The sequence below is a fragment of the Mauremys mutica genome, chromosome 1 (assembly GCF_020497125.1).
Source record: "Mauremys mutica isolate MM-2020 ecotype Southern chromosome 1, ASM2049712v1, whole genome shotgun sequence".
Lineage (NCBI taxonomy): Eukaryota > Metazoa > Chordata > Testudines > Geoemydidae > Mauremys > Mauremys mutica.
Window position 1 is genome coordinate 57,033,831 of NC_059072.1, and position 12,902 is coordinate 57,046,732.

The window sequence follows — 12,902 nt, forward strand, 5'->3', positions numbered from 1 at the left end:
CGAATTTGTGGAATCGACCTTATGAAGTCGAATTTGTGCATCCACACTAAGTACACTAATTTGACTGTCTGAGTCCACAGTAACGGGGCCAGTGTCGACTTTGGAAGTGGTGCACTGTGGGAAGCTATCCCACAGTTCCCGCAGTCCCCGCTGCCCATTGGAATGCTGGGTAGAGCCCCCAATGCCTGCTGGGGGAAAAAAATGTGTCGAGGGTGGTTTTGGGTAACTGTCATCATTGAACCGTCAATCACGCCCTCCCTCCCTGAAAGCGCCGGCGGGAAATCTGTTCGCGCCCTTCTCTGGTCGGTTACAGCGCGGACGCCACAGCACTGCGAGCATGGAGCCCGCTGCGATCATCGCTGCACTTATGGCCGTTGTCAACTCCTTGCACCTTATCGTCCACCTCTTCCACAGTCAGCTGCTGAGAAATCGGGCGAGGAGGCTCCGTCAGCGCGGTGAGGACAGGAAGTCACAGAATGGCGCAGACCTCTCACAAAGCAGGGTACGCCGCGCAGTGGAGATCATGGTGGCAATGGGTCAAGTTCATGGTGTGGAATGGCGATTCTGGGCCCGGGAAACAAGCACGGACTCATGGGACCGCATAGTGCTGCAGGTCTGGGATGAATCACAGTGGCTGCGAAACTTCAGGATGCGTAAGGGCACTTTCCTTGAACTCTGTGACTTGCTGTCCCCTGCCCTGAATCGCCAGGACACCCGGATGCGAGCAGCCCTGACTGTGCAGAAGCGAGTGGCCATAGCCCTCTGGAAACTTGCAACGCCAGACAGCTACCGGTCAGTAGCGAACCACTTTGGTGTGGGCAAATCTACCGTAGGGCTTGCTGTGATTCAAGTAGCCCACGCAATCGTTGAGCAACTGCTTTCAAAGGTAGTGACCCTGGGAAACGTCCAGGTCGTCATAGATGGCTTCGGCGCGATGGGATTCCCAAACTGCGGTGGGGCTATAGATGGGACTCACATCCCTATCCTGGGACCGGCCCACTAGGCCAGCGAGTACATTAACCGAAAGGGCTACTTTTCTATGGTGCTGCAAGCACTGGTGGACCATAGGGGACGTTTTACCAACATCTACGTCGGGTGGCCGGGCAAGGTTCATGACGCGCGTGTGTTCAGGAACTCTGGTCTGTTTAAACGCCTCCAGGCAGGTAGTTTCTTCCCGGACCACAAAATAACGGTTGGGGATGTGCAGATGCCTACAGTGATCCTCGGGGACCCAGCCTACCCACTAATGCCCTGGCTCATGAAGCCCTATACAGGCGCCTTGGACAGTGAGAAGGAACTCTTCAACTACCGGCTGAGCAAGTGCAGAATGGTGGTGGAGTGTGCTTTCGGACGTCTCAAGGGGAGATGGCGGAGCTTACTGACTCGCTCGGACCTCAGCGAAAAAAATATCCCCGTTGTTATTGCTGCTTGCTGTGTGCTCCACAATCTCTGTGAGAGCAAGGGGGAGACCTTTGTGGCGGGATGGGAGGTTGAGGCAAATCGCCTGGCTGCTGATTACGCTCAGCCAGACAGCCATGCCGATAGAAGATCCCAGTGGGAATCGCTGTGCATCCGGGAGGCTTTGAAAGCTAGGTTCCTCGGAGAGCAGGGTAACCTATGACTCTCCAGTTGATTTACAGAGAAGCTGAACCAGAGCCTGTTTCAGTGACTGTTGACTTCGATCTGTGGTTACATACCCCGTTCTCCAGGTTTCCCCCCTTCCAACACACGTTTTAAAATAAATTTAATGGAACACTGATTATTAATAAAGTTTTCTTTAATTATGAATTCCTGTTCAAGGGTTGAAACATGGACGCAGACTGTGGTGGGTACGGTGTGCACTGATGTACAGACCGCTTCTACACTAGAGGAATGACAGGCTCCTGCTCCTACAGTGGTCTCTGGGAGGAGGACGGTTGCAGGTGGGTGTGCAGGAAGGGGTGGGTTTGCAGGAAGGGGTGAGGGGTGCCGTCTTTGGGACGGAGTTTGGATGCAGGCTCTGGGCTGGGGGTTGGGGCGTAGGAAGGGGTGAGGGGTGTGTGGGAAGGGTGAGCATGTGTCCGTGGATGAGGGCTCTTGCTGGGGCTCAGGGCATCGGAGAGGCTCGTGGCTAGGGTGGAAGGGCATGGTAAGGGCAGCCTGCCTTGCCATTTGTGGATGGCAGGCGCTAGGACCCTGGGGCAGCATACACCTCACAGACTGACCCGGGGCAGCATTCACCTCCCAGACTGACCCTGGTGCCTAGTGACTGCAGTCTGTGTGTGTCCTGCTGTTGATCCTGCCCCCAAGTCTGTACCCTGGTAATGGAGGCTGTCCTATGCAATTAAAAAACCCCTCCCCCCCTCCTTCACACAAAGTCTTCTGACAAGGAAAACGTGACGGAAACAGTGAATAACAACAAACTACTCTTAATACTCCACTACACAGTGGGGGGATGAAACTTGGATTTGGGACTGGGTGATCCAGGAAGGGAAGCACTTCTCAAAATTTATGGCATGAGAGCTGTTTGGTACATGAGCGCTCTGCTGGGGTGGAGTGACAGTTTTCACGGCCCCTAGCGCCCCTCCTTCTTGTGATTTTGGGTGAGGGGGGGACAGGACTTTGTGGCGGGGGAAGGCGGTTGCAGATACAGTTCAGGGGGGCTCTCTGCTCCTGCCTGCGGTCCTGCAGAACATCTACAAGGCGCCGGAGCATGTCCGTTTGCTCCCTCATTAGCCCAAGCAGCGTTTGAGTCGCCTGCTGGTCTTCCTGCCGCCACCTGTCCTCCCGTTCGCTGTGTGAGCGCTGGTGCTGACATAGGGTCTCCCTCCACTGGCTCTGCTCGGCCGCCTCAGCTCTGGAGCAGGCCATCAGTTCCGAGAACATGTCGTCCCTAGTCTTTTTCTTTCGCCGCCTAATCTGTGCCAGCCTCTGTGAGGGGGATGCCGGGGCAGTTCGTGAAAGAGCCGCAGCTGTGTGATGGGAAAAAGGAAGTGATTTCCTTGAAAAGATACATGTTTGCAAACACTGAACACAGTCTACTCAGTTTCTGTGAACAAGACCATACAGGGCACCTAGTCTCACGAGCTCTCAGGACAAATTCGAGATTTCGGAATACGCTTTCATTGGCTGCGGTCTTGCACAGGAGATCGGACAAGCGGGGCGGTACAGCTGAATCCGTGTAGCAGCCAGGCCTGGTAAGCACTACACTATAGGCTGCTTAACAGTTAATGGATAGCTGTGCCCTCCCGCTGAAGGCAATCTGGAAAGCATAAAGTCTGACCCTGTTCCAGCCCCTCGCGGCTGTGCCCGGGAAAGATCACTGTATGCTTTTCCTCTGCGGCCTCCAACACGTGGCTGTTAAACGAAGGTCATTGCTATGCAAAGTAAAAGTCAAGCATTCACAATAGTAACAGTACACTAATTGCCCTAATTAGATGCAGCAGTCGCCGAACGAGATTACCCTGAGGCGGGTCACTCGGAGAGAGAGAGAGAGGATGCTGCTAGAATCCCTGCACAGACCAGGACCGTATGCTGCCATGCTGGTGGAGGCAATGATTCCGCTGTACGTTAGGATGGCCTGGCGCGGAAAAGTGTGCTTCCACGGAGCACCAAATAAGGCACCTCTCCCCAGGAACCTCCTGCGGAGGCTTTTCGAGCTCCTGTACGAGAGCTTCGTGGAAGTGTCCCAGGAGGATTTCTGTTCCATCCCTATATGTGTGGACCTTCTTTTTATATAGTTTTATATGGAAAAGTTTTTATATAGTTTTTATATCATTTTTATTCCTGTTTTTTTAAAAATAAATGTTTCCATGTTTATAGCACTTACCAACTGATCCTTCCCCTGATTCTGAGTCCGGGTTAACGGCCGGGGAGGGTTGGTAGGGGATCTCTGTGAGGGTGATGAAGAGATCCTGGCTGTCGGGGAAAGCGGTATTGTAAGCGCTGTCGCCTGCGTCGTCCTCCACAAACCCTTCCTCATCTTCCCCATCGGCGAACATCGCCGAGGAACTGCCCGTCGACACTATCCTATCCTCAGAGTCCACGGTCACTGGTGGGGCAGTGGTGGCAGACCCACCTAGAATGGCATGCAGTGCCTCGTAGAAGCGGCATGTCTGGGGCTGGGCTCCGGAGCGTCCGTTTGCCGCTCTGACTTTTTGGTAGCCTTGTCTCAGGTCCTTGATTTTCACGCGGCACTGCATTGTATCCCGGCTGTATCCTCTGAGTGCCATGGCTTTGGAGACCTTCTCGTAGGTCTTTGCATTCCGTTTTTTGGAGCGCAGCTCCGAAAGCACAGACTCATCGCCCCACACAGCAATCAGATCCAGGACTTCCCGGTCTGTCCATGCTGGGGACCTCTTTCTATTCTGGGATTGCATGGACTCCTCTGCTGGAGAGCTCTGCATCGTTGCAGGTGCTGCTGAGCTCGCCCTGATGTCCAACCAGGACATCAGATTCAAAGTGCCCAGACAGGAAAAGGAATTCAAATTTTCCCGGGTCGTTTCCTGTGTGGCTGGTCAGAAAATCCAAGCTTGGAATGCTGTCCAGAGCGTCAACAGAGTGGTGCACTGTGGGATAGCTCCTGGAGCTACTAAGTTCGATTTGCATCCACACATAGCGTAATTCGAGATAGCCATGTCGAATTTAGCGCTACTCCCCTCGTCGGGGTGGAGTACCGAATTCGAACTAAAGAGCCCTCTATGTCGAATTAAACGGCTTCCTGGTGTGGACGGTTGAGCGGTTAATTCGAATTAACGCTGCTAAATTCGATTTAAAGTCCTAGTGTAGACCAGGCCTAAGAGGAGGACAGTGGGGTACCAGTTATGCTGTTCAGACCAGATTAATGTTGGGTGTGTAGTAGCTAAGGGCAGCCTTCCCCAGGTAGTATGGGTTACAAAGGAAGAGTGGCCTGCACTGGATGATTTATTGCTGGATAGCTCATGTTACTTAATAAAGCTGTGGTCCAATTAAATGATATTCCTGGTGTCTTCTCTTTCCTTCTGCAGTGTCGGGACAAGGCTCCAATTTTGCAAAAATTCAGTGAACTCAAAACCATAACAATTTTGTTTTTAAAATAGCTACAAAAAGACTTGTATTAAATATTTGGCTTTGCTCCAGTTTCATATGTTAAAAAGAGGCGAGTGAACCTTACTTGTGTTCTGTTGAATTTAATCATTTCAAATAGCTTTCCCTTTCTAGCATGACTGTTTTATTGTTATCAGAGCTTAACTTAGCTGAAGTTCTTCTGGTTTACCCTGGTTTAAACATATAAAGAGCCAGATTTTCAAAAGTACATGTACCCAGATTTCATGCATGAAAACTCTAGTTCTCATGTTCAACCTCTGTTTTGTGCATGCATCAAGATATGAGTATATGCAAATCAGGAACTGGGCACACACATTGGAATTTGTGTGCCTGCAGGTGAGGCAGGCATAAAAGTGTGTGCGAGCTTTTGCATGTGCAAACCCTGGAATCTGGTTCTAAATGCTTTGTCATGCATACATGTTAAGGCCCACATCCTGATGATACACCCAAATGACAACATGGCACTGCCCATGGTAGTGCATGTAACTAAATATGTAGTGAGGCGAATACAATACAAATAAAAATAAATGTGTGATGTTTTACTTCTGGTTCACCACTCTTGGAGGGTTCCTACAGAGGTAGTCTGCTGCTGCAGCACTAGTTTATGGCTTGCTGTAAATAGCAGCATACAGGCCAGACCAACCATGTTCTGTGTGGTGATGACATGTGTTCTAACGTATTATCAAGATGTATCGGATAGTCCACTCGTGTGTGCTGTGGCAGCAGGGCCACCTGGGAGGCAGGGAATGAGCCTTATACCCCAGGCCCCCGATTTGAGAGATCCCCCAAACTAGTGGCATTGTGACCTGGTGCATGGGCCACAATGCTACTCAGGTTTGGCCCAGTTTCCCCTCGATCAGGCAGCCTGGCTGAACCTGAGTGGCACTGCGGCCCTGGCACAGCAGAGAGCCTGACTCAGCCCCTGCGGGGACTGGAGCCACTGCTGCGGGGTTACTATGGGGCATGCCAGCTCTTCAGTGCCCCATTCCATCCGTGTTTTTGTACTGTTGGCATTCTGGGGGGGCTTCACTTTCAGATTTTGCCCCAGACCCACCTGCATGCCAGGATGCTATCTAGATGCCCACATGAATACACTACTGCTTGTGTGAAGGTCTGTGGCTTTTCCCTCCTGCACAGACATCGGCAAGATTTATCTCTGTAAATTTATGTATCTATCAGTGCCTATCTGTTTGCCGGTTTTTTATCTTTTATTTTTACTCTACTGAGTATTGGTCATGTCTGGAAGTATTCTCAAGTTTGCTTTGCCTTAGCTGAAGAAAATGCGTAGAGTTTAAATGCCTTGGAATAAATTCCAGAGCACCACTGAAGCCAAAACCAAATATTTATTTTTGTATGTGTCAGGGCCTGTAATGTGGATTGTCTGGTGACTGGAGCCAGGAGTAGCATCGGGATCGGGGTCAAGCCAGAGTCAGACTCAGAAATAATGCCAAAGGTCAAAGCCAGAGCTGGCAACTGGATGAGGAACAGGGATGAGGTGTGGTAGCAGGGATGAGGAACAAGAACCAGGCAAGGAAACAGGGACTTGATTTTAAGGTCTGGGCAACAACAGGCCTAGCAACTAGTTGCTCGGACAAGGGATGGGACAGGAACAGGAAGCTTTACATCCAATGATGTCCAATCACTGGTCTGCTGTAAGTCATCTGACCCTTCTGAGTCAGCAGGTATAGCATCTGGGTGCGGTATTAGCAGCAGTTCCCATGTCAGCCCTTGCAGCTTGATGGGACAGAGGATAAGGCTTGGCAGCCCCACAAGCCTGGATTTGAAATTTGATTCCCACAAACACCCATTTCAAGGGTGATCCCTGGATGCCTTGGGGCCATGCTTCTCAGGATGATTCCTGTGGAAGGTCCATACTTTTTCAGGGGTGTGCACATGATGAGTTAGCTCCTAAGAGCATTTTTGGGCCCATAGCCCTCCCAATCAATCACATAGTATGGGGTCCCTCTGTGACTTTGGAAGTCCAGGATGTGATGAACAAGGTACTCCTCATGGTCTTGAACTTGAACCAGGGATGGAGATGGTATATGCTGCCTGGAGAACGGATTGTCAAGGAAAGGCTTCAAGGGAGTTGTAATTCAAATGATCTCCTGAGTAATAGTGAAAGGGCCTTTTTATTGATGACCTAATTTGTGTGCAGGTCAGATGGTCTGTAGGTGTTTTGTGGACAGCCATATTTTCTGGCCTGCCTTTATAGTTGTGGCTTCCGGTTATGTTTGTTATCATGGCATTTGTAGGCTGTTTCGGCCACTTCCAGATGCTCATTTAGGTTGTCTTGGGTTCAATTAATGGTCTGCACCAGATCAGAGGCAGCAGAAACCATTGTGGACAAGAGGACAGAAGGGTGGAAACAAGAATGAAAACCATGGCTGGAGGAAAAGGGGGCTGGATTGGGTAGAGGAGTATTCCACATTATATGCAAATTCAGTGATCAGGAGTACCACAACCCAGTTGTTTTGGGAGTGGTTCAGGAAACAGGTGTTTGAGCACCTGGTTGACCCATACCAATTGGCCAGTGGTGGATGCCTGCAGCCAGAGATCTAGGAAGTGAAACTCCTAGATCAACTGCTGCTGATTCAGAGCCTTGGCAGATTGTAGCTATTCTAGATTCTTATGGTTAGTTAAGATTAGGATGAGGTATTTGATTCCCCCATGGTATTGTCGCCAAATCTCCAATCCAGGCTTGATGGCGAGTAACTCCTTGTCTGCTATTTCATAAATGTGTTCGGTTGAGGTGAGTTGTCATGAAAAATATGCAAATGGATGCATTCCATGCTGGGACCCTGTTTCTTGGGACAATACTGCCCTGATGGCTACATCAGAAGTGTCATACTCAAGGACAAAGGGTAGGTGAGGATCAGGGTGGACCAGATCTGGGGAAGATATGAAAGCTGTCTTCAGGAGTTCAAAGGCCTCCAGGGGCCAGTGAAACCTTGCAGGTTTTTGGAGGATTGCAGTTATAGGGGCAGCGACCTTTGGCAATCCCAATGAATCTCTCGATGTCTCAGATGCTCCAGGGTTCAAACAAGTCCTACATTGCAGATACCTGCAATCCATGCATAGTCTGTTTGCTGACACGATGAACCCCCAAATTTGATGGATGATTGCTCAAATACACACTTCTCCAGTTTTTCATATAACCCATGCTGGGTCAATCATGTGAGAACTTCACGGGCATGATAGTTGTGGCTTGCTTGACTACTGAAATAGAGTAAAATATCATCTAGATATGCCAGCAAACTGGTCTAGGATATCTCAAAATATCTTGTTGATCAGGTGCTCAAAAGTGATGGGAGCATTGGTGAGTCCAAAGGGCATTACCAAATACTTGAAGTGTCTATACCTTGTTCTAAAGTCTATCTTCCACTTGTCCCCTGCCTCAATTTGAACTAGATTATATGTTCTTCTGAGGTCCACTTTAATAAACACCCGCAGTGACCATACTTGATCCAAGAGTTTGGGATTAATGGTAAAGGGTAACCATTGCATATAGTTATTTGGTTCAGAGCCTTGTAGTCTACAAAATCTCAGGGAGCTGTCTTTCTTCTTTGGTAAAGGTACCAGGATACCTTCAGGGGAGGCAGAGCAGCGGATAAAGCATTAGAATGGAACCTCAGAGTTACGAACACCTCGGGAATCATGCTTGTTCGTAACTCTGAACAAAAGGTTATGGTTGTTCTTTCCAAGGTTTACAACTGAACATTGACTTAATACAGCTTTGAGACTTTACTATGCAGAAGAAAAATGTTGCTTTTAAACATATTAATTTAAATGAAACAAGCACAGAAACAGTTTCCTAACCTTGTCAAATTTTTTTTTAAACTTTCCCTTTATTTTTTTAGTAGTTTACATGTAACAAAGTATTGTACTGTTTTTGCTGTTTTTGTGTGTGTGATTTTGGTCTCTGCTGCTGACTGATTGTGTATTTCTGGTTCTAAATGAGATGTGTGGTCGACTGGTGTGTTTGTAACTCTGGTGTTCGTAACTGTAGCTAGGTTTTTCTGGAGGTACTCCCTTAATGATGCTAGCTCTGGTTTGGACATAGAATATACGCCCGAAAGGAACCTTGGCTCCAGACTGAAGGCTGATGAGTGTAATCGTAAACACGATGCAGGGGTAGTGAGTCTGCATTCCATTTTTCAAAGGCGCCATGGTAGTCTTGGTACTTTTACAAATAATTATTGGTTTATTATATTACATTTGTCTTTATTAGTCTTTACAATATATATGAAAAGTATGAAACTGAAATACAATGATGTAGCTTGTTTGGAAACGGCTAGCACATTTCTTTGCACTAAAGATCTGTCCAGCACCTTTTATATCTTGAGTAAAATTACCTACTTTTACACATAATTTTCTTCAAGCTCACTTGGTCTGCAGTACAGTACGATAAAGTATTAGTTAACTGTTAGAGGAGAGAAAAAATAATGTAGAATTGTATTATACAGTATTGTTCCTGAAGTATTTTTTCCCTTGCAGGACTGTTCTATTTACTTTGACCTCTGTGGTTGTGCTTGTCATCACTACTGACTGGATCAGCTGGGACAAGTTGAATCGTGGATTTCTGCCAAGTGATGAGGTCTCAAGAGCCTTCCTGGCTTCTTTCATCTTAGTGTTTGACCTTCTTATTATCATGCAGGTACACTGTCTTAATGTTTCATTCAGGCTGCTGAAGCTGCCTAGTCACCGTATTTCCACTAGAGCAAACACTGTTCAACTGAGACTTCATAAAGTTAAATAAATGTTTCATTTGCAATTGCTATTGAGAGATTTTACATCAACATTCTCAGGGACTTTGTAAAAGCCAGTTGGCCTTGTATTGTGAAAACATTGCTGATTTGTTTTGCTAAGAGTGCCAGGTAAGAACTTGGTGACTTTCCAAATGGGAAGGTATTTTCTGCCAAAACTACACTGGGGGGAAAAAATGGGAAGCTAGTCATTTTGTAAATGTAAAGCCTCTATTATGAGGATGAGAGAAACTCAGCAAAGCAAGGGAAGAAAAACTGCCAATCATTTCAAAGGCTTACAATATTTGAAATGTACACGATATAGGAATGCATTTTTGTGATGAAAATGAACACTTGCTCTCAATATTCAATATTTCCACTTTCATGTAAACAATATTTTTACTCTGTTCAGTGACAGTTTGCTGCATTGCAATGTCTTTCACCAGTCAGTGTAACTCCTTCCAATGGCTGCTCTTTGGTATCTGGAAATTAAGAAAGGAGTATATGCAGTAGATATAAGTCCAAACAACTTGTTTCATGTGCCATTATGCCTTACCCATCACCTCTGTCTATTGCTTGAGTTTTGTCATAGTGGTGTCTAAAGACAACTCTGATACTCTAGCAAGAAAGGTCACTTTGGCTGACTTGGAAGAGGCCATTTAGTGTTCAAAATGATCAACGTTATCTCTGTCCCAGAATTGCATCGTTCGGCTGAAGTTTAATGAAGAGGTCCATAATAACTGGTTGGGTTTCCTCCTTTTTGGACATGCTATCGCATCTTTGTTCACAATTACTGAAATCTATTAACAAAGGTAACCAAATCAGAGAGGTGTCCAGTTCTCTTTGATGAGGTACCAACTTTCCTGTAAATAGTGACGAGTATCCATCACCAGAGTAATTACCACAGAAGTGACAATGACGTGGCAGCTAGATTTTATCAGCACTGTAATGGGACATCAGAGGGGTATAAACTTCTACAGTTTTGCTTCATTTTAAGTGTCCAGGAGTAAACCAATGTGCTGTTTGTTGTTTGAATAGAAGGTTAAGAAAAGAAGTTCAGATTAAATGTCTAATGAGCCCATTAGAGAGACAAGGTGGGTGAGGTAATATCGTTTATTGGACCAACTTCTGTTGGTGAGTGAGTCCTTTATGATGCTTTCTTTTCTCCCATTCTGCATTTTACATTTAATTTGGTCTTTTAAAAAGATGCAAGAGGGTGTATAATAAATGGATCTACTTTGTATAACTGTAATGAAAGAATGAATAGAAATGCACCAGATAGCTTCCTATCCTCCACTGACTATTGTATGCCACATATAGAAACGGGGCTGTCTTAATCCCAAAATCATTATTAAACCATCCTTTTGAGTTTGAAAAATGAAGTCACCATATTTTGAAGGGGTTTTGAGTTTAGAGAATTTTTATTTGAAAAGACCTGTTGGATGCCCTATTCCATATTTTTATGACATAAAGTAAGACTTGCTCTAATTGCACATATATATATAATTTCTACTTTCACTTGGAGGTTAGTAATGCAATGTCCAGAGGCCACTTGAAGACATTGGTATGTTAGTGAATTTGCACAAAGCACAAAAAATACCAACACTTAACAGGAGCATCACATGAAGGTTGTCATCTTGCTCCAAACTTCTATCTGTGGCTGTGGTCACCATGCACAAAAGATGGAGCACATCAGATCTTAGTGTCCCCTTTGTTGTTTTGTTGGGGGTCTGAAAGACATTCACCAGCTCACTGCTGCAGCAATATGCTGGCTATCAAATCTAGATATAAATTTGTGGTCATTGCTACCTACCCAAGCCATGTGAAAGAATGGTGTTTGTATAGTGGAGTTATTTACTTATTTAAAGATATTTATTCAGAATGCACAACTAAGATGAAACATTTTATTTACATTGTGGTTGTAGTATCAGTGCTTTGCATGGGAATAAAAGCAAGCTGACTCAGCGCAGTATTAAATTACAAGCAAAAATCAATATTAGAATCAGGACCCTGTGATTATACTAGAGGGAAGCAAGCATATTTTGGAATTAAATGTATGCACACATTCTCTTTAAGGGTAGTGCTGGTTTTTATAGATCTCAACAAGCTTTTCCAGCAGAATAGCAGACTAAACAAAAAACAGTATTGGGTTAAATCCTCTAATTTCCATGTGAGGATGATATTAATTAAGGGCACAGATGAAATCTCATTTAATGTTCTAACTGAGTAGTGTATAGAAATATGTTTTTTCTTCATTTGAATGGTAGCATTACTCCTATCAATGTGACAAAGTTTAGCAACAGGAGAAAAGTAACTGAGTTTGGAAAGCCATTCTTGATGCTGTGAAAAATAATTACATTAATGTAAAGGACAAGTTTGCCTGCTCAGTATTATTAGAATTTAATATTTATACAAGCCCCCCATAGAGCAAAGCACTGTAGAAACAAATGAAGAAGTGACAGGACCCTGCCCTGGAGGGCTAACATTATAAATTAGACATAATATAGCAAGTGATGCCATAAACAAAGGGGGTGGTGGGAATATTGGAGGCCAAGTGTTACACAGGGAAAGATACTGAGTTATGCTGATTGTTTTGTGCACTTCTTTTTACTTCCTTTTCGGGGCCAGGCAGTGTCAGAAACCTATAGCCATGTCTTCCCTCCCCGCCAATCCCACCACCACTCTCTCTACTGTACATTGAGAATAAGGCCCTTTCCGTTTGAGTTGGTGGCTGGGCATCCAGAAGAAGCTAGAGATTTCAGATGCCATTTGTTGAAATGTAGATTTGAGAATCATGAATGTAGACACAGTAAATGAAGCCATGAAAGCAGATCCTGAGTTAGACTTTAAACCCACAGAGAGGAGAAAGCCAAGGAAGATTGGGAGGGGGTGCTGATTGTCGAAAGCAGCAGATAGATCAATAATGTTAAGGTTGGAGAAGAACTCCTTGAATCTGGCAATAGGCAACTCATGAGTGTGCTTAATGAAAGCAATCTTGGTAGAGTGGAGCAGGCAGATGTGAGATTACACAGCACCCAGAAGAGAAAGGAGGGGAAGTTGAGGCCATGAGAATGTGGAGGTTGAAGGCAGGAG

The 12,902-nt window shown here is 46.0% G+C and overlaps 1 protein-coding gene across 15 annotated transcripts in view; it reads left to right on the top strand.

The window, feature by feature from the left end:
- The window catches only part of TMEM117 (transmembrane protein 117), a 360,911-nt gene that overhangs the window by 273,768 nt on the left and 74,241 nt on the right, over positions 1-12,902 (top strand). For all 15 annotated transcript variants that reach the window (XM_045032325.1, XM_045032335.1, XM_045032344.1 and 12 more), the window contains one exon: positions 9,562-9,721. In XM_045032325.1, coding sequence (XP_044888260.1) covers positions 9,562-9,721 — 160 coding nt within the window. The remainder of the gene's footprint in view (positions 1-9,561; positions 9,722-12,902) is intronic.